Consider the following 21,315-nt stretch of genomic DNA (forward strand, 5'->3'; position numbering starts at 1 on the left):
CCTGCAGACAGGGACGGGGCCTGACAGATGGCACCCCAAGGACCCAGCCTCTCGGCAGGCCTCTGGAAGGGCCAAGGAACTGAGTGAAGTTGCCATGAGAACGTCCCTTGGGTCTCACCTGACGACCATCTTCACGGGGTAGACGCCGACCCCCAGGCGCCGGGGCCGCGGCACACTGTACGTGATTCGGCCACTGCTGTTGGTGATCTCCGTGTCCAGGTGAACCCAGCGCCCAGAGGACGGCTCTGCCATCACCAGGATGTCCACCTGCAGGCAGCAAGGAGGGCGGGGACTCGCTGAAGGCTGCAGGACTGAAGGCCCAGCTTAGGGGCTGGGTGTGGAAGCTCTGGGGTCCTGCCTGGTGCTGTTTCCTGCCTCCTCCCATCCTCTCTCTGCTGCAGCCACGCCAGCTTCTTAGAGGCACCCAGTCCCTCACTCCTGCCTCGCCCTCCCGGACCTGTACCGCCAGGCCCTGGTGCAGCCCTCGCCCCACATGCTGTGTGGTACCCAGGCGGGGATGGCCCAGCCTCCATACCTTCTCTCCAGTCAGAGCCACCATGTCAAGGGGCCCATACATGAAGCGTCCCACCAGGACCTGGGGGCCGTCTTCCGCAGCAATCACATCGTTGGCCCTGTGGTTGGCAGTGACGTTCTGGAAGGACAGAAACCAACTTAGCCTCTGCAAGGGGGCACAACCTTGCTTTGTCCTTCCACCACCCTCAGCATCGGCTGGAGGGATGTGCACCTGCCAAATCTTGCCTTCCTTCCTGTTAACTCCCACGAGAGTTTCCGAGACATGTCCCATTCGAACCCATGAGGAAAACAGACCCTTAGACCCTAATGTCGTCTCCAAGGAGCACTGGGTTCCTGGAGACCAGCATTCTCTGCTCCTGAGCCTCCCCATGGCCCAGAGGTACCAGCCAGTCCTCAAAGCCTGGCATCCTTCCAGTTTCCCAGATTGGAAGCTGTGGGTCACCTTCAGTTCTTCCTTTCACATCCCAGCTCACGTCCAGTAGCCATTTACCATCTGTCTTTTCTTCGTGGGAGATTCAAACGTACAAGAACAGACTGAACAGTGTAGGAAGCCTCCTGCGGCCGGCATCAGCCACAGCCATTCTGGTTCCGTTCTTCCCTGGCTGGATCCCCAGCCCCGTCCCCAGCCCATACCAGATTATCCTGGAGCAATCATGGACATCACGTTATCTGTCTATAACTATGCCAACACCCACGTCCTTCTTCACAATTCATTCTGCAACTCAAAGGCCTACATTGGCCCCAACCGCCCCCACTCCCAGCCTGGCTTCGAGACCCGAACCACTCAATCAGGTGATCCTGCCTTTATAGAACCACCCATGTCAGTACCTCTGCCCACACCCGAGTCACCTCTCACCGGGACTCTGCTAACAGCGTCTTCATGGAGCTCCTTGTTCAGAAACAGACCCCACGGTAGATCCACTATCTTTCTAAAGCACAGATCTGTTAATACCCAGGGGCCTCCGGATGGAGTCCACCCTGAGCTCAGCATCAGAACCTTGCCTGGGCAGCCCTTTCAATCCTGTCTCCCCTTCTGAGCCCTGATGGTTCTTTCACACCAGGCTCTGCAGAGGCTTCCAGACTTTCGCTCACACTGGTCCCCCCAACTCTCCACGTCACCCCTGGCCCTCTGCCCCCACATTCCAGCCCACCCACTATGACCTCCTCAACTTCATCCCCTCCAAGAAGCCCTCTGCGGACGCCCTGAAGAGTCCTCTCAATTCCCACGGTATTTTAATTCAACTCAACAAACATTTGCAGGCACCTCGTCTGCACTGGTCTCTGAGCTGGGCTCTGGGGACACAGAGAAGAACCCGTCATGGACACTGACCTGGAGACAGGCAAGTGGGGGACGCCAGCCCCCTTACAAGAACACTGGGGAGAGAAGAGTTGGTTCATGGAAATAAACACACGGAAACATAATGCCATGAAAAGGAATGAAGTACTGACACTGGCTACAACATGGATGAACCTTGAAAACATTATGCTCAGCGAAAGGAGCCAGACACAAAGGACCACATGGTGGGTGATTCCAGTATATAAAATGCCCAGAATAGGCAAATCTATAGAGACAGAAAGTACATGGCTGGTTTAGGGCTGGGGGGTGGGAAGAGGGGGATGACAGCTAAAGGGTAAGGGGTTTCTTTTGGAGGCGATGAAAATGTTCTAGAATTAACCATGATGACGGCTGCACACATCTATGAATATATGAAGATCCATTGAATTGCACATTTTAAGTGGGTGGATTGTATAAAATATGGTTATGTCTCTATAAATATATTTACCAAAACAAAGCTGATTCATGGAACCCTGATCACCTCCTGCCATTTAGGACTGTTCTGAGGCCCATGCCTGGTGTCCCCACAAGACTAGAAGTGTCCACCTCTGCAGGGCTCTGTTTGTACAACCCTCTGCCCCACTCCCTGGCAGGGCGTCTGGGACACAGTGGGCATTGACGATTGTTTGCTGACTAAATAAATGAACGTGTGCATACCAAACTCCTATTCATACTTCAATACCTTGCAGAGGTGACGCTTCTTCAGGGAAGCCCTGCATGGCCTTCCCTGACATTCCTTCTCTCCATCTTCTTCCTAATCTGTGCTTCCCTCTCTTGTGACAAATGCCACACCAGGCTGTGAGCCCCTAGTTGGGGTTAGGACTCTCTCAGACTCCATGTGCCCAAATGCGGGGGCCTGGCATATAGCACTCGCTCCATAATTGGCATCTCCTCACCATCCCCAGTGTCCTGGACCACCATCCATGATGCTCCTGTGGAGCCAGGCCACGGGGAACCAGCTCCATCACCTCACCTACTCCCCGCCCCACCCCTACCTCCATTGCAGCCCTGGGCACCTCGGCTAAGTGTGGATTCCAGCACATATAAGCCCAGAGCTTCGAGGTACAAATCAAAGCCCTTCCCAGCCCTGTGGATGCCTCAACCCCTAGGGGCAGCCCCACCTCCCTGAAGCCACAGCCCCCACCCAAGGGCGACTCCCACAAGCACATACCCGCAGCTTGACCTGGGTCCTCTTACGAAGCCACTTCTCACGGGGGTTGGCGGGGCTCAGTGCCGCGGGGTCCAAGCCAGCGCTCTCCTTGATGTTCACGCTCTCATAGCGCATCACCTGACAAACAGCCCAGCAGGACTCCGGGTCTGGTGGCTGGACTCCTCTCCCTCCTCCCCGCGGTGTCAGGGCCCTCCCCACCACCGCCCCATCTCCCGGCCTGGGACCCTCAGGAGGCTGGGAGCCCCAGGATCTGCCTCTCTGCCCACCTGTCCTGACAGTGGGAGCCAGAGCACTGTCTCTCAAATGCTCTGGCCTGGGAGCAGCAGAGTCTGCTCTCTACGCCCAAACCTAGAAGCCACCTGCGTCTCTACCCATTCTCTGCCTTCCCCATATGGTGGGTGACCCTTACCAACAGCCACCTGGAGCCCTGGTCCCAGCCCCACCCACCTACTCAAGAACATAGATGGAGCGAGCTCCCCTCTCAATCCTGTATGACTCATTAGTCCCACTCTACTGGATCAGTCTCCTCAGCATCTAAATATGCTGCAACAGTGGCCACCTTCAAACAAGCAAACTCTCCTAGGACCCCTGTCCCGTGACCATCGCATTTCCCTGTTCTCCCTGACAGCGGCATTCCACCCGAGACTCACCTTGTGTGATGTCTCCGCTCCCCCTGGCCTCCCCCCACCACCCAGTCCAGTCACTTCTGTCCCCACGGCCCCTGAAGCCATTCTTGCCAAGGCCCCATGACCTCTGTCCTGCCCAACTCAGAGGCCCACTCCCATCTATCTGCTCTGCTTCTCTTCTGATCTCAAAAGACATCCTCTTCCATTTCCTTCTGTGGTCCCTCCTCTCTCCCCCAGGAGCCCAGACTCCTCCCTGAACTTCCCTATCTGCAGGAACTCCCCTCCTATCTGGGATATTGTAATTTATAATAAGAAATATGTATCTGGTCTCTGTTTAGTTTCTAGCACAAAGCCCCTAAAATCCTTGGAATTTTCTAAGTGAGAGGGACAAAGTTGTCTTTTGTTATATTATTGAGGTGACTTGACTGGTATCTAAGGACGGGGACTGGTTGCCAGGAGAGCCAACCTTATGATTGGAGGTTGGAACTTTCAGAACCACACCCTCTACCCCCACCTCCGGGGAGGGGAGAGGGGCTGGAGGTTGGAGTTCAGTTACCAGTGGACAATGACTTCATCAATCACTTTTATGTAATGAAGCCTCCATAAAAACCCAAAAGCATGGGGTTCAGAGAGTTTCTGGGCTGGTGAACCGTGGAGGTTTGGAGATAGTGGCGCCCTCCGAGAGGGCGTGAAGCTGCAAGTCCCTCCCCCATACCCGGCCCCGGGCATCTCTTCCATCTGGGTCTTCCTGAGTTAAAGCCTTTTATAATAAACCAGGAACCTAGTAAAAGTAAACTGAGTTCTGTGAGCTGCCCAAGGAGAGGACTGTTGGAACCTCTGATCTATAGCAGGTCGATCAGAAGCCCAGGGGTTGGGGTGGGGAGGGCACAGCTGTAGGACTGAGCCCTTCCCCTGTGGGATCTGACGCTGTCTCCAGGCAGACAATGTCAGAATTGAGTGAAATCAAAGGAAACACCCAGCCGGGGTCAGAGATTCGCTTGGTGTGGGGGAAAAAACCCACAAGTGGGAACTGGTGTGAAGAGCAGAGTCACCCGTCACTGGCTTTAAATGCCGTCCAAGCTCTGATGACCCCACGTTCTCATCTCTAAGCCTGACGTCTACCCTGAGCTCCGGATTCACCACTCACCTTCCTTCCCACCATCCAACTAGCATCTCACACCTCCCAGGTCCAGACGCAAGATGTGATGTCCCCCACCTCACCCAGCCCCGCCCTTCCAACCCTAGGACACTGCACTCCATAGTTACACAAGAGTGGAAACCAAGAGTCACCCGAGTCCCCTCTTTCCCTGGCAGCCCAGACGTCGGCAGGTCCTGTCCCCAACACCTCATACCCAGCTGCTCCTCGGTACCTCCCCACCAGCTCCCGAGCCCAAGCTGCCACCTCAAAGTCGGGCTCCTGCGCCTGCCTCAGTGGGCTTCCCACTTACTCTCTTGCCCTCCAAACCACAGCCACAGAATTTCCTTCTAAAATACAGTCAGGTGGTATCTCTCCCTTGCTTACAACCCTGCAATGGCTTCTCACTGGACCCAGTATAAAATGCACACCCTGACCTTGGCCATCAAGGCTGCATGTGATCCGACCCCCTCCCCCACCTCCTAGCCTCCCGTCCCCCCAGGCTCTCTCTCAGTTGCTGGCCTCTCTGCTCAGCTATCTTATAGATGGGGACTCTGAGAGCCACAGGGGACCAGGCCTTGATGACTCCAGTCTCCAAGTTGAGACATGGGCACCTTCTCCTATGTGCGCTTGTTTCATTTTCTAGAAAGTGCCACACCAGTGGCCAGAAACCAATGTTCCTTATGAAAACCATTGTCTGTCCATGTCACCGCCTGTCTGCCGTGCTCCAGTGTGCTCCCAGCATCCCACATGGCCTGCAAGTTAAGACTCTTCTGCAGAGAAGGCTGGGCCCCCCCAGGAAGGGCCCGCAGTACCTGTCTCAGGATGAAGGCCACCACATCTGTGGACTCCCAGTAGCTGGCGTGGAAGAGGTGGGGCAGGGCCACGGTGGGGAAGGCCGTCAGGACGTCGGGGCAGTACAGGGCATAGTCGATGCGCTTGGTGCCCCACCACTTAGCTGTGACTGTGGGGCCGAGAGGGAGGTGAGGACAGAGTGGCCCTCCCCCCAGACCTTGACACAAGGGGCAGTGTGGGACCCTGGGGCCCAGACCCAAGGCTGGATGTGTCTCTCAGAGCACAAGTTTGAGGCCAGAGCACTCAGCTCAAGATGAGCTCGGGGAAACACATCATTCCCCCTCCACTGTCCACAACCCACCAGCCCCGTCCCCCACCCGCCCTGCTGCAAACTGGTCCCCATGATGGGGGCTGGACCCACGGAGATGTCCACAGTCTCACACCCCAGGTCAGCAGGGATTCCCAAGGGGAACACTGAACGTTGGAACTAGGGTTCTGGCTGCGGATAGCACTCAGCTGAAGCCTGGCAAGGTCATGGCTTGGTCCGTGGTTAGAGGTCAAAGTTCTCTCCAGCTCAGTCTGGATTTCTTTTTCCCCTCCTCCCCTGCCCTCCCTCTGCAGCCCTGGCAGTGGACCAGCGGCCACCTAGAGGAAGGGCCCTCTCCCACAAATCCAGGCAGGGCCTGGGAGACCCTCACTCACTGCGGGAGGCGCCCACGGGGGCCAGGCTGTCCGAGGACTCCGAGCTCTCGCTGTGGGAGCTGCCCTGGCTCATCCTCCGCCCAGGGCGCTGGGATCTTGGGGCCGGAGGGGGCGAGGCGGGGACATCCAGGAGCGGTGGGCTGCCCCGGGAGCTGCCCTCCAGGAAGAGGGAGCCGTGTGTGTGCAGGGCGTCAGCTGGAGGGGGAGTTTCACAGTCAAGGCCTGGCCTGCTCACTCACCTGCCCAAAGGGCAGCCTGCACCTCTCACCACCCGGGGCCTGTCAGGAGCCCCTCACCGTAGTACACTGTTCATTTCACCTCCTCTAAGCTTCGGGTTAGTCAGGCACAAGTCAGGGTCCCAATCATCATGTCCACCCTCAACAGAGCTGCCGGGGACGCCTCTGGGACACTGGCCCCAAAAGCACCAGCTGAGGTCACAGGTGACACATAACCTCGTGCTCTGGTATCTCTGAGCCAGAGGACGGTGGCTGAGCCTGGCAATGAGTGGGGCCTCCAGCCTCGGAGTTAGGACACCCTCTGGGGGCGGGGGATGCCCTGACCAAAGAGGAATACATTTTAGGACGGGGGAGGGAGGTTTGAGAGCCCCTTCTATCGACGGAATCTGACAAAACAGGACTTTGGAAATTAAGTCTCCATTGAAATGGGGGCTGGGGGAGAAGCTGGGCTTCAATCCTGAATGAGCCACACACACAGCATCCCTGTCCCCCAAGTCTGGCCCAAGCCTCTGAACAGGCTCTGGCTCAACTTCCTGAACTGGGGTATGGAGCCAAGGCTTTGATCACCAAGCCCCTGACTGTCCATTACAGGCCTCCCCATGGCCTCACCCCGGCCCGTGCCCAGCTCACCCCACTTGAGCCCCAGAGGCCACTGGCCCTCCCCCAAACCCACCTGCCCTTGCTCCTGCTATTCCCTCCACTGAGAAGAGCCCTCCAACCCCCATCCTCCAGCTCTTCTCCACCTATCCAAATGCCTTGGTTGGAAGATGCCTCTTCCGGGAAGCCCACCAGGATGACACACTCCCTGCCTTGCACTTCCAGAGTCGAGGTTGGGCACTGGGAAGAGCACTCAGCATGGATCCCTGATTTGCAATCAGGTCTGACAACTCGAGTATTATTGCTGGCCCCCAGCCTTGGAGGCAGGTCAGGGGGCGGAGCCCAAAGATGCAGCCTACAGAGCAATGCTCACACAGGTGGGCTGCCCGAAGGCACATGACTCAGCTGTTTTCCTGCTCTCCTTTTGCCCCAGAGCACACAGAACTTGCTCAGCTGAGTCTAGTCATTCTACCAGCTGACAGCTTGGAGGGGCTGTACCAGAGAAGGTGGCCCTGGAGTGCTGCCTGCCTGGGGCCCAGCCTCCAGTTCGGCGCACACTCACACCCAGAGCGCCTACCAAGGAGGAGGGACTGTCCGTCGCCCAGTGGGAACCTCTGGTAACGGGGCACACTGACGGGTGGCACCAGGTGGAACTTGGGCTCCAGCAGTGGCTCAAGCCGGGAGGCCGAGGGGTCTGCACAGTGGAAGAAGCTGTAGAGCTGGCTGCAGGCAGGACGTACCTGGAAACCTGGGTGGAGCAAGAGGATACACGGGGGAGGCCCCTTGAGCATCCACTCCCCAGCCCTAGGAGGCTCCCTTGAGTGCAGCTTTGAGTAGCCTACTCCTCTGCTCAAGAACCTGCCATGGCTCCCTGCTACCAACAGGATCAAAGCCGTTACATTCAGCTTGGCTTTCAAGGCTGTGCCAATCTGCCCCATCTAGAAGCATGGCTTAGGCACCCAGCACTGCAGCCATGGTGGACCTCGATGACCCCCCAGCCAGGCCTGCTGCTTTCATTTTCCATGCCTTTGCTCAAGCTGCCCCTCCTCCTAGCAGGACTCCCTCCCCTACTTCCATTGGTCAGATTTTTAAATTCCTCCAGCTGTCACTTAATTGCTACCTGATCTATGAAGCTGACTCAGGCTGATCTGTCAGTTGGGATCAGCTGCCCCTTCCTTGCACCAGGTTCAGTTCCCAGGCCTGGTAGTGAGTAGAGTTTAGTTTACCGGAGCTGGCAGAACACTTCTCTCATTGACCAGCAGGTGTCACCACTGAGGCCTCCGCCTCATCAGTGCACCTCCCTGTCCCGCTCGTCAGGGGACTGGATGGTCTAGCATCCAGGGAGCCCTGGGGTTCCTTAGTCATGTTTAGGGCGGCCACGGGATTCTGCCTCCTCTCTCCACTTCAACCCAAGCCGCTCCCTTCTTACCTGTTCCATACTGTACGTTGTTGATAAGCTTTGATGCAAAAGCTGTTTGACAAGCCCTGATCCATTGTCCTCCCAGGTGCCTCCAGCCTCTTAAATCCTCAGAGTCATTACTAAACCTTCTGCTGGTACAAATCACTTCTGTATTTTAGAGGAATGGAGGTGGTGATTGGGCAGAAAGCATTCAAGGCCGTGAGGACAGCAAGAGCAAAGGCACTGTGGTGAGCCTGGGGGTCTGTAGGGGGTGGTAAGACCGACCTGGCTGCAGTAGGTCTGCAGTAGGGCTTCTCTCGCCAGAGAGCATGGCAACAGGACAATGGGGGCACAAATCAGCCCAGGTCACGTGACAGGGGCAGTGAAATCTATCAGGGCTGCCTCACCTTTGCCCCGTCTGTGGAAACCGCCCCGCTCTCCCTCCTCCCCCAAATCCTTTTCTCTCCTCTCTCTCCATCTACCCCTACTCTGTGACCCACCCTGTCCCCACTCTCCCCAGTTTCAGGCCCTGACACAGTGGCCTAGTGACACAAAGGCATCTCAGGCCCCGGCCTGTACCACACCCACCATCCAGCCCCGGCAGCACCGTCCTCCGCATGGCCAGGACCAGGCCCAGGGGCGAGCCAAAGAGGAAGAAGTCGGACACGTCAAAATCCAAGCGGCCCAGGCTGACCTCAGGGAGCTGGGGCCCTCCGGCTGCAGGGGGCTCGGCCTCATCCTTCAGGACGCTGGAGTGGATGCTGCCCGAGGGAGGAAGACACAGGAGTGCAGGTTAGGGGAGGACCGAGCATGTGGGAGTGTGCACTTAGCAGGACGGCGAAGTCTGCATGTGCAGTGCCCAGCTCTCCACCTCTGGAGCAGGGGTCAGACCCGGAGTCCACCTGCTGTGCCAGCCACACGAGTTGGTGACCATCTCAGTATCCACCACCAAGGCCTGGCCAACATTCGGCCAACTTTTCTGTCAAGGACCAGATGCTAAATATTTCAGACTTTGGGGGCCATGTGGCCTCCAACACATCTACTTAACGCTGCCACGAGGCATGCGAGCAGCCGTAGACGAGACGCAAACAAACACGTGTGGCCATGATCCAGTAAAACTGTCTTCACTAAAACTGACTGAGGACCTGAAAACCAAAGCCTCCTCCACACTGGCAGGCCTGCTCCATCGTGCTGGTCTTGTGCTGGCCAGCCTGAGTTCCTTCCCTGTCCAGCAGAGAAGCCCAGCCTGGCCAGTCTACAGACCAGCTGGGTGATGTCGGTCCTGCCAGAGTTAGGGCTTTCATTGTAACTGATGTTCCAGGCAACCCGCAGACACAGATGCAAACAGCTGGGTCTTCCCTCCCCTCCAGGAGGTAGAGGAAGCAGAGCTTAGAGAGGAAAACCTGAGACACACAGAATTCCAACCATTCGCATCTGATTGTCCCAAAGAGTTCAAGTTGACGTTTAGCCACAGACCCAGAGCCAGCTGCCGAGAATGAGCAGGAAAACTGGGGACCTCCCTGACCTTCCAGCTGCATGCAGGTACCACTCAGGGGTGAAGAAAAATCCAGTGGATTGGATGATCTATGAATCCATTAACTGAATGCAAATTCCACTAAAATACTCAGGCTGGAGGAGAAAGGCAATTTTAGAAATACCAATCAAATAATATGTGCGAGCCCACCATCCTCTGTGGGTGAGGGAGGGTCTGGGCAGTTGAAGCTGAATCCCCACACTCCTTCTGCCTCTCACAGTGCCAGCATCTTGCAGTGAGGACAGCGACCTGGTGTCGAACAATGCATATTTCATGTACAGCGTGGTCCCTAAACACACACCAACTACTTAATTGCCAAAGAAGCAGCCATCTGTCCCTACACCAGAGGGAAAAGCTGGCGGTGTTGGACCAGCTACCGAGAGACTCCAACTTCATGTCACTCTCCAAATCCCTGAAAGGATTTTTTCAAGGATGAGCCAGAAATGTTCTGATTTTTTACCTTGCAACCTGACTCGAAATGTAGCTGCTTTTCTAAAGGATAATCTTTCAGGGGGACTTTAAATAGAGATTTAAATATGCAGAGCATTTGACATAATAATTCTTCCTCCAGGAATCTATCTGAATGAAAAAACTCTAATATATACATTAATATTTATGCACAAAATGTTAACGGAGTGTTGTTTATACTTGCAAAGAATCGGAAAAAGCTAAAGTGTCCAGTTACCGGGACGACAGAAGATGTTGTCCATTCACTCAATAAAATATTATTAAGAATACTTACCAAGTATTTTTAATTATCTGAGGAAAAGATCACAATATAAGAAGAGTTTTTTAAAGTAAAACTATATGCAAAGCAGGTAAAAAAAGATATACTGAAAGGCAAACTCCAAAGCATTAGCAGTGAGAAAAGGATATATTTTCCAAATGTCATAATGACCTCATGCTACTTATCATCTGGGTCAAAAAGAAGGAGGGAGGAGGGAAGGAGAGAATCGAGGAGAAAGGGAAGAAAAAAGGAGGCATTCCTTCCAGTCTGGATCTATGTTTAATACCCATCTGAATCCTAAGTGTTCAGAGAATTCATGTCCCCACTGTCCATCAACACGTCTTGTCTAGACGGTTAAGGGGTGGAGAGCTCCATGGGGGCCTGGCTGGCCTTTGAATAACAGGGTATTGGGTGCTGGGCACTGGGAGACCGAAATGCTGACCCCAGCCCTCCAGTAACTGGCTGTGTGTGATCCCAAGAAAGTCCCTGATCTATTTGGCCCCTGCAGCCCCATCTGGGAAATACTAAGAACACAATACTAAGAAATACTAAGAAACACAAAACACACCTACATCTGTTCTTTCACCAGATTCTTAAAACCATCCGTGAAGGAGGCGGGGGTGGCATTATACCCTTTTTGCGAGACCGACTGTGCCGGTCTCTGCAAGTTGGGGTGCAGCTGGGACGGCATGCCGAGTCCCGGGTCTCAGCACAGGGTCCGTGGGGGAGCGGCCTTGGTCCCAGCATTTCAGCACCGGTCTCTGGTCCCCTCACCCACCCTGTGGAAGGGCCTGGGATGCATGACTGGTCACAGGTCTCCCAGGTGACTCTGGGCCAAGGTCCTCTCCCCGGGATGCTTTGCTAGCAGGCAGGCAGGCACAGGGAGCGGTTACCTTGATAGGAAGGTGTGATGCTGGGTGATGGCCTCGCAGTCATAGGTGGAGGAGTCGCTCTGTTTCCGTGGCAATGGCCTCCTGGGCTCGTCATCCTCCAACACGCTGGAGACGTCGATGCTGCTTTTGCTGAGACGCTTGCTGCCGGCCAGACTGCAGTCTTCCTCCATCACACCTGGGGTGTCCTTTGCGGCCAAGCAGAGGACAGGAGGGTGCTTCGGTCACTGGAGACTCTGGGGCCCCTCCTCCTCCCCCAGCACAAATGAACCCCTTTCTCCTAAGACTCCTTCCAAAAGGAGCCACAACACAGTAAGGGTGGGATTTTAGGCACAGGGCTGTGCCCCAGGTCCAAAAGACTCAGAGACCCAGTGGGAATTTGGACAGCCGTCGGGGGACCTAACCCTAAATGGACGTCAGTTTCCTCACCTGTAATGACAATCTTGCTACTCTTGTGGGACGGTGATATGACACTTTGTAACCTGGCTGTCGCGGCACAAACAGGAAGGGCTAGTGCTCCCCCAGGAAAGGCCCTGCTCCCTGGGGGCCGGGGCGGGGCTCCCAAGGACAGACCCTCCCCCACTGCCACCCTCCCGCCCGCACCTGGGTGCTGCTGATGCTCCCCTTCCGGCTGCAGCTGCCAGGACTGTCACCCGTGGGCCCTGCGCTGTAGCAGATGGCGTCGAAGGCCAGGAGGCCCCCTACACAGTCCCCGATGAGACACACCTGGAGAAGGCAGAGCTGGGGCTGCAGACCTGCCCACTGCTGGCCCCTCACCCCCACACCCAGCCAGAGCCTGGCCCAGGGAGGCCCTGAGAGTCCCAATAAGGGGACAGGAAGGTCAGCCTAAGGATAGGGACCAGGGTAGGGTCAGGGGTCATTATCTAGCCAGGGATTGGCATGCACTCAAAATCAGAACCCAGATGCTGGCCTCAATTCTCCTATCTGTAAAATGAGGACAAATCCAAAGATCTCAAAAGCCTCCTTGGATCTCAGAAGCTCCAGCTCCAGAACCGCCTGGTCTAGATCTTTAGGCAGATCTCAGCCTCTCTCCGGGCAGGGACCAGGATGGGGAGGGGAGGGCTGCTGTCCTACCTGCCCACTGAAGCCAATCCCATCAGGGGATTTGAGGAACTCTGCATAGACCTGGTTGGCTCGCTCAATGACGGTGGCAACAGCATCCTGGTATTGCGGGGAGGAGATGGCCAGCAGGGGCAGGGCAGCCAGAGGGACGTGGTCCTGGCTGGTGCTGAGACAGCCCTCGTCGTGGCTGTAGGGGTTCAGGCTGCAGACAGGGGGCCAAGGTGAGCCCAGTCGGGGTCAGGCAGAGGGGCTGGGCTTGGGGCTGCGGACGGGGCAAGAGAGAGCACATGCTGGCCAAGCATTGGGCCTTTGGCTTGGGGACTCTTCAGGAGGACCCAGGCAGGAGCCAGGAGAGACAAAAGCACAGGCCATGGGGCTTTGCAGAAAAGTCTGTGACCCCAGAAAGGACTAAGAGAGCCTTCCCACATAGCATCCCCACTGCCAGGGGGTTGGCTGTCCAGCCCATGCATGGGCCCCCTCACTTCCCTGCCTCCCTCTCTCTGGGCAGCTCAGCCCCATCTGGGACCAGCTCCCAGCTGTCTGTGCCTGCTCGCAGCCCCACCCATCCTACCTCTGTCCCCTGGGGCGTGGGACCCAGATGGTGGGGAGGGACGGCAGAGGCAAGGACTGTAGGCACACCCCTACCCAGATCCTGCCCTCCCCCCATCGTCGAGCTCAGACTGACCCAGGGCCCAAAACTAATCCCACTAGGGACCTGGTGGAAACGGGGGCATGTGACAGGGCTCAAGGCACCCTGGGCAGGTGGCAGAGCCCTCATGGTGGGCCAGGCGGGCATAACAGCCATTTCTCATCTCCAAAGAACACAAATTAGAGGAAACAGCCCTCGATTGCAGCCGGAGAGATTTTAATTAGCTGAGATAGAGCTCCCTCCCAGCAGTGATTAGGGGTGATTGATGGCCCAGCAAGGCACTGCCTGGGGGAGAGGGGTTCCCCCTCTCGCTGTCCTCTCCAGTGGCCGTCGGGCCATTCGTCTTCCTGGAGATCAGGCCTGGGCTGGGTAACCCAGCTCTGGAGGTCAGATGTCCTAGGGGGGACGGGGTGCAGCGCCCTGAGATTGATTGTGCAGGAACACAATTAACTCCCGATTGTTGGAGTGTGATGAACGGAGCCTTCATTCAGCTCAGCTTCCCAAACTCGCTGCTGAGCAAAAGCCTGGAGCGAGTGGAGATGCAGATTCCAGGGCTCCCCCCCTCCTGACTCAGAAGTCCCAGGGGGAGGCCCAGCTGCCCCGCAGTTAAACAAAAATCACAGCAGGGATCTGGGCCGTTAACCAGGTTGGAGAACCACGACCTAATCTCCTTCCTTGTCACTCTGACTGAGATCTGTCCAGAACGTGTCCGGGGAACACGGATAAATCAGAGACAGGTCTCTGTTCCCCATCCAGAGGGCAGGGGACACTTTCCTTTCTCTCGCAGAGGGGAAAAATGAGACCCAGAGCATCCACTCCCACTTCCCCAGGGAGCTGGCACCAGGCTGGGGGTCTCTTTCCACCCTCTCCCGAGCCCCACGTGGTTGGGGGCTCCTTGCTGCAGAAGCTGTGAAAGGAGGTGAGGGGCGGGACAGAGGTGCTGCTGGCTTCCCTTCTGCCGGGACTGCAGAAAGTTCCCGGCTCCAGTCCCAGCCATCGGCCACACGCTCTACCAGATGCAGGTGCTCAGGGTCGTCTTTGCCTGCACCGCTTCTGAGCAGCCAGGGCCCCCACCTGGCTCCAGACACCCGCCTTCAGCTGGTTCAACAGGACAGGCACCTGGGGAGCACAGGAGGGAGCCCTCGGGGCCTGGAGTATGGTCAGAATGTCTCAGAGGGCCCCAGGTCCTGGGGGGCCTCCCCTCTTCCTCTCTAGCCCACTGACCACCGATGGACAGACTGCCTTCTCTCCTCCGAGGACAGTGATCTGAGTCACGGCTAATCCCCATGCCCTGCTAGGTGCTTCACATACATAAGCACATCGAAGCCTCACAAAGACTCTAGGTGGTGGTTATTACCATGGTCGTCCCCATTTTACAGATGAGGAAACTGAGACAGGGAGAGGATAAACAACTTCCCCCAGGTCACAAAGCCAGAACTCAAATCCAGGCTGATCGGAGAACCCACACCCTTAACCATGTTATGCTACTCTCAAAGCACACTCAAAAGTCACCTCCTCCAGGAAGCCTCCCTGGCCCTCTCTCTGAATGCCCACTGTGCCCCGTGCCACCTCCATCATAGCACACATCCCTACTGGCTCTAATTATGTGGCTCAAAAGTAGGGCTGCCTGGGTTTAACTCCTAGGTCCATCAGCTGGGTTACTTTGTGGGAAATTACTTAACTTCTCAATGCCTCAGCTTCCTTATCTGTGCCAACGAGACCCGGCCCCCCTGCACACAGGAAGTGGATCTGAGCTCTCTCTCATGAGAAACCAGCACCACCCAGCCCCGGGCAGAGGAGGACTCAGTGGGCAGTTGTAACTGCTTTGGACTCTTGCTGACCACCTCCCACCAGTGATGCTCGTGGTCAGTCAGGGTCTGACATCCCACAGAGGCACCCACCTGCCCACAACGTACCACATGGCAGGGGCAGCCCCTCCACTTAGTCCCCCACCCGCCCCCGCCAGGCCACACAAGCAGAAAGGGACTTACTTGGAGACAAGTGAGAAAGCCTCAGAGCAGATGGCAGGACAGGAGACGAACTTGATGAGGATGTGGCCCAGGGCTGCGGGGAAGTGGGCACGCGTGACCTTCTCCAGCACGGAGCTGAAGGTGTGGATGTCGGCCACCTTGCAGGATGGGTCCCCCGAGCCCGTGTCCAGGATGTTCCCCCCGTGCAGCACCAGCAGGAGGACGTGTGTCTTGCAGGAGCGCTGCGGGCAGCCTTCCTGAGGGGGACACCGGTCGGGATAGAGAGCCGGGCGGCAGGGAGACGGGGCGCGGGGGGCACACAGAGAATCACAGCCACACAGGGGGACTCTGACGGCACCCCCTCTGCATTTAGAGTCAGGGGCACAAGCTACCAGGAGGGCAAGCCCCTCTGTGTCAGGGTGGGAAGAGTCCCAAGAGACCCTTCTTGTTCGTATGGGAGCCAGAAGCCCAGAGACGGACAGGGAGCAGCCAAGGTCACACAGCAAGTCAAATGAAGAGCTGGGTGAAAACTGGGTGGCTTGAGGCTCTTCCTAACATCCTGGCCATAGAGGTGGCCCAGACACCCTCAGAAACCCAGCCCACCTCACTGTCTTCATGGATCTCGATGCTTCCCTGGGCTGGGAACCTCTGTCTTCTCAAGGAAACCCGGTACAGTTCTCCTGTGGGGGGAACAGAGGACTCAGCATCTCCAGGCCTCTCTCACGGTGGCCAGACCTTCTTCAGGGCCCAGCCGGCACGAGGCCTGGGCTTCACAGGTGAGCTGGAATGAGAGTCTGGAGCGAAGGGGAGTCAGGCCGCCGAGGCCCCGCTGCCAACATCCACACAACCTGAAACCTTCCTCCTCCCGAGGAAAGGGAGGCCAGCACGGGTGCTGTCCCTGAGGCCAGGCAGGAGCCATCCTGTGTTCTTCATCAGTAATGACAGCAACAGGACGAGTGTCGCCTGGTGACTCCCACTTCCAGTTACGAGTGGGAACTTGGACCAAGCATCCCTCTGAGAACAGCTAGAGGAGCTGGATAAAATCATTTAGTAAAGACCCGTTTGAAGCTCTCAGAGTGCTAGCACGGCCTTAAATAACGGGAGCCCGTTCCGGAGGAGGTGTCTTCTCCGAGAGGCAAGGCAGCATTTGGTGGCCATCACGCATGAGCTTTGGGGTGCAGCTGGCCACTGCCAGAAATGCCTTCCTTGTGTCTCTCAGCTGCCACCTCCTCCTCCAGGAAGCGCTTTTCGGCATCCAGTCCTGCTTGAGCTCTCATTCCTCTAACACAGGGATCTGTAAACCACAGCCTTGCACCATATTGGGTCCACTACTTGTTTTTGTCAATAAAGTTTTATTGAGACGCAGCCAGCTCTTTCCTTGACGTCTTGTCTGTGGCTGCTTTTGTGCCGCAGTGGCAGAGTTAAGTATTTGCCACAGAGTCCTTACAGCCTGCAAAGCCTAAAATACGTACTCTCTGACCCTTTACAGAACAGTTCGTCTGATCTAACACCCACGGATTTAGGAATCTAAATGTCACTACATTGGGCTTTCAGGTGGAGAGAGGCCTCAAAGACATCCAGTGGCCCTCACTGCCCACTCAGGGATGCCTGCCACCCTGAGGAATCCTCACCTCCTCTCCTTTCTCCCTGTGAGAAGGATGCTCATTTTCTCTGTGTGGCTGAACCACACAGCTAGACTGTGAACCCCTTGTTTGCCTGCAGTGACGGGGAACTCACTCATCTCTTAAAGCAGCCCTTTCTCCTTCCCACTCCACCCCCACCCCCTGCCCCGAGCCAGGAGTCACGGCTGGGGAGGGTCCTTTCCCGGGGCCTTGTGGGCAACCCCGGGTAGGTGTAGGTGGGAGCCCTGGCCAACGGCTGCTTCTGAGTCAGTATCTTCTCAGCAACTCCTGGCCCCAGGGGAGGGTGCGTCTGCAAAGAATTCCAAGGGAGAAGCTTTCCTCAGCAGGGAAGTGCATTTCTGAAATAGTCTGTCCTCACAGATACAACCCTGGTCTAAGGGTAACTGCTTTATGAGCTCAGAGCTGCTGCCCACACAGACAGGAAATCGTTTCCCAATTGATGGAGGGGTTTGGCTTGGAGGAAGAAGAGGAAAGACTTGTTCTGAGGCCTGGCTCTGCCCAGCACTTAGTAAGGTTCCCCCAGTGGTTCCCTCTGCCTTTATTCTAACATCCTATAGAACTTGCCCCGAGCGCGGCTGGAAGTGGCCTGGGCCCTGCCTTCAGGACAGCATCACAATAAAGGCACTAGCAAAGGGCTCAGCTGTATTGAGCACTAAGTATGTCCCAGGCTCTGTGAGCTTTACAGGTACCATCTCATCTAGTCTGAGTAGTGGTCCTCTTGCAATTCATCCCATTTTATAGATGAGAAAACTGAGGTTTGAAAAAACTAGGTCCCTTGCCCCAGACCACACAACTGGTAAGACAGAGTGAGCCCAACTATGAGTACCCAACACTTAGCAGAAGAAGATGCTTGATAAGGAGTGCCCCCTCCCCACCTCTGACCTCTCCAGCTTCCCGGTAAGATGGACTTGACAATCCGGATTCTGCAGCAGGAAAAACATGTGCATAAATTGCTAAGTCGCCCCTTGAAGACTGAAGTCCAGGTCCGCCACCACGGCTCCTTTGCCCACCACATGTAAAACAGTTTGCCGGAAACCCCAAGAGTATCCAGGAGGGAAGCTGAGTGTCACTTCCCCAGGACGAAGCAGCCAAGCTTTGTGGCGTGTGCAGCTCCGGGGCAGGCAGACCAGGAAGAACCAGGAGCTAGGCAGAGCTGAGGTTGTGGGCATGGAGAGGGGAGACCCCTTATTGCTGGGGCTGAGAGAAATCTGGTTGAGACCATGGACTTTGGAGACAGAATGCCTGCCTGGTTCAGATCTTGGCTCTTACTAGCTGTCTGACCTATGCCTCAGTGTCCTCATCTGGAACATGGGCATAATAATAGTAGCTATTTTGCAGAGTAGTGATGAAGATAAATCAGTTCATATATACAAAGTGCTTAGGACAGGGCTTGAAACATAGCAAGTGCTATGTAAGTGTTAGTAGTTTATTATTATTTGTATTATTATTGTTTTCCAGGGTACATCAAGGGGGTGCAGAGCTGGGGCTACAGCTGATACAACAGGGCCAAAGGCTGGTGGGGACATCACCGCCTCCACACTCCTGCCCTGCCCCCAAGTCCTTCCCTGAGCCCTGGCATTCTCCCCAGCCTTGCTGGGCTGGATGCCTGCTTGCAGTGTGATTACAGAATTAAATGCTATGATTGCCACAAATTACCATAGCGAGACTATAAATAAGTTTCAGGGAAGACATGAGGGTCCTGCCATCTCCTGGGCACCATGCCCTCTGTTAGGTGGGGACTGCATCCCGCACCCTCGCTGATTACACAGACTGAGAGCACCCGCATCCTTGATCTGCCTGTGGCCAGCTCCCTGGGGGCCCACGTGATGCTCTGGGCATAAAACCAGTGCTGTGCCCTGGCCGCCAGTGATGCTGAGGCAGGTCCTGGCTCGGTGGGGATGGGAGCTTGGCAGGGTTGTCCTCCGCAACTCTTCCCTAGCCAAGGGGGAGAGTCTGGCCTCCCATGCCTTTTGCTTCCTTTTAATGCACAAAAGCCAGAGATACTTTGCTCTGGGAGAGAGGCGGGGAGACCGAGACTGCCAGATCTAGACTCTGGCCCCCAGGGAGTTGAGAACAGGACCAGTTTCCCTGTCTCCGGTCTTAGCAGAGGCCTCTGTCAACAAGCAGAAAGGCAGCCTAGAACCCATCTGCCTGTACCTTGCCCATAAGGGTTCTGCTCTTCTAAGAACCAGACATTTCTACTACAGTGACTGAGGCCACTGGCTCTGAGTCTCCCACAAGACACAGCTCTTCCATGCTTCCACGCCTTTGCTCACGCTGAGCTCTCTGCCTGGTAAGCTCTTCCCCCCTCTGCAGATCAGCAAATTCCTCCCCATCCTTCAAAACTCTGCTCAGTTGTCACCACCTCTGGAAAGTGTTCTCAGATCTACTTGGGCAGAGATGGTTATCTCAGAACATGCCTGGCGGGGCCTGGCTTATAACCATGACATCACTTGCCTATTTTCACATCAGACTGTGGACCCCTTGAGAGCAGGGTTTATCAGCCTTCGGGATCTAGCACGACATTTTTGTGAAAACTTATTGAAGTGAAGTGAAAACTTAGTGAAGATCCCAGGGTGCACATGACCTAGGAGACATCGCTGTGCTGTCAAACCCCCAGGAGAAGTCGGAAGGGATCAGGGGAGCATCAGTCACTGGGAAGCACATTTCCTGAAAGGCCCCGGGGGAAGCGGTGTCAGGGAGCCTCTGGGAATTCTGGAGCAGACTGGCCTGGGCCTTACCGCTCTGCCCTTGGAGGCTTTCCCAGAGCCTCTGCTGACAAGAGCAGCGGGCACGGGGTCCTGAGTGGTGGGGGGCCACATACCAGGGACCCTAGGACCTCATTATCAGGCTGCCTGTTTCTTCCCACTTCCTGCTCATTTCTGTTTGTGTGGCTCTATTCAGGCTGGGTCCCTGCCGTGCCTGGATTTGGGGTGGGGTGGGCCCCCAGCTGTTTTTGAGACAACATTTCATGACCAGCTCTGAGGCAGGCCAGCCCCTGCAGCGCCTGCTCCCCGCAGCCCTGCCAGCCCTGGCACTGGGACCCGTGGCCCACCCAGCTCACCATGGCTCCTCCTGCCGGCTGAAGAATAGAGGCTATTTTTGCTTAATCACAACCTTGGAAAGGCACAAATCGTGATCATCCCTTCTAATTACTGATGTGCCACACTGCTCTTGAGACAAAAGCCAAGGTCGTCACTCACACACTCGGCACCCTAAGCAAAGCATCACGCAGTTTGGCTGAAAAGTCCAACTGTCTCCATTTCTCTTGCTGCCAGCCACTGGGACCCACAAGGAGCGGATGCTGGGAGAGGGGGTGCCCTCGGGCTGAAACTGACTACCCAATTTTACCCTCTATCCTACCAGCCCTGCCAGTTGTCCCACCTCTCTTAGTCCCTCCTGGAGTCAACCAAGCAGAGCTGGGCCCAGCTTGAGACCATGTGAGACATCCTGAGAAGTATCTGCAAACATATCTAATCCTTTAGTGCACGTGGAAACACACACATGAGCAAATACACACACATTTTTTTGGATGAACCCAATGGCTTTGCTCTCTTGCTCTGATGCAGGATGCAGGAGATAAATGTGGAAAGGTTTAGCACCTCAGTCGGCAGCAAGCAGGGGCTCAGGCCACGGATGGCCCCAGTCCTGCGGGTAAACCCACGTGGAGAAGGATACACATACAGGAGACGGGCATGGAAAGAATCCTGGGATGGGAGACGACTGCCCTAGTCAGAGGGTGACCTTGGGCACTCTCCCACCACTGCAAAGTTAAAGGATAGGACCACATTCCCTCTTAAGAGTCGGGCAGTCAGAGATTCCACGAGTCCCAGCACGCTGTGTGAGGTCAGGCCTCCATGCCCGGCAGAATTAGAGCCTTGGCCCTGGACGGACCTGCAGGCATGATTGGCGAGTAGCTCTGAGGGACTCTGGAGGAAGGAAGAGGAACCAGGGAACAGCAGGTGGCAAATGTCACCTGGATTTTCAGAGTGGTTGACTCCATCTAGGGAGCCTGGTATCAATTTCCAGGCAAGACCTGCTGCAAATTAATAACCAAGTGTTTGGGGTCCTGAGAGAAGGAAGCAATGGCTCCCAGAGCTCTGATCGGCTCACTTGGACGTCTCTTGTCGACCACACCTCGTTGCTTGTTGGGCAGGGTCTCTGAGCTGGGAACCTGAGGAGGCACCAAGGGCGAAAAGCACCTGGGGAGGAGGGGGACACCGGCAGAAGGACAAACCAGGTGGGAGCCTGCAGTCCTCACAGCAGCTCAAGGAGCGCGGGTTCATGA

At 56.0% G+C, this 21,315-nt stretch overlaps 1 protein-coding gene across 1 annotated transcript in view; it reads right to left on the reverse strand.

Moving 5' to 3' along the window:
* Nucleotides 1-21,315, reverse strand: part of PITPNM3 (PITPNM family member 3) — an 83,552-nt gene that overhangs the window by 10,508 nt on the left and 51,729 nt on the right. The window contains exons 5-16 of the mRNA XM_072940601.1: nt 15,988-16,064; nt 15,406-15,641; nt 12,778-12,967; nt 12,286-12,408; nt 11,686-11,870; nt 9,120-9,292; nt 7,710-7,880; nt 6,300-6,494; nt 5,618-5,766; nt 3,042-3,158; nt 536-652; nt 119-267 (exon numbers count right to left, since the gene is read on the reverse strand). Coding sequence (XP_072796702.1) covers nt 119-267; nt 536-652; nt 3,042-3,158; nt 5,618-5,766; nt 6,300-6,494; nt 7,710-7,880; nt 9,120-9,292; nt 11,686-11,870; nt 12,286-12,408; nt 12,778-12,967; nt 15,406-15,641; nt 15,988-16,064 — 1,882 coding nt within the window. The remainder of the gene's footprint in view (nt 1-118; nt 268-535; nt 653-3,041; nt 3,159-5,617; nt 5,767-6,299; nt 6,495-7,709; nt 7,881-9,119; nt 9,293-11,685; nt 11,871-12,285; nt 12,409-12,777; nt 12,968-15,405; nt 15,642-15,987; nt 16,065-21,315) is intronic.

Source organism: Vicugna pacos, chromosome 16, assembly GCF_048564905.1.
Source record: "Vicugna pacos chromosome 16, VicPac4, whole genome shotgun sequence".
NCBI classification, from domain to species: domain Eukaryota; kingdom Metazoa; phylum Chordata; class Mammalia; order Artiodactyla; family Camelidae; genus Vicugna; species Vicugna pacos.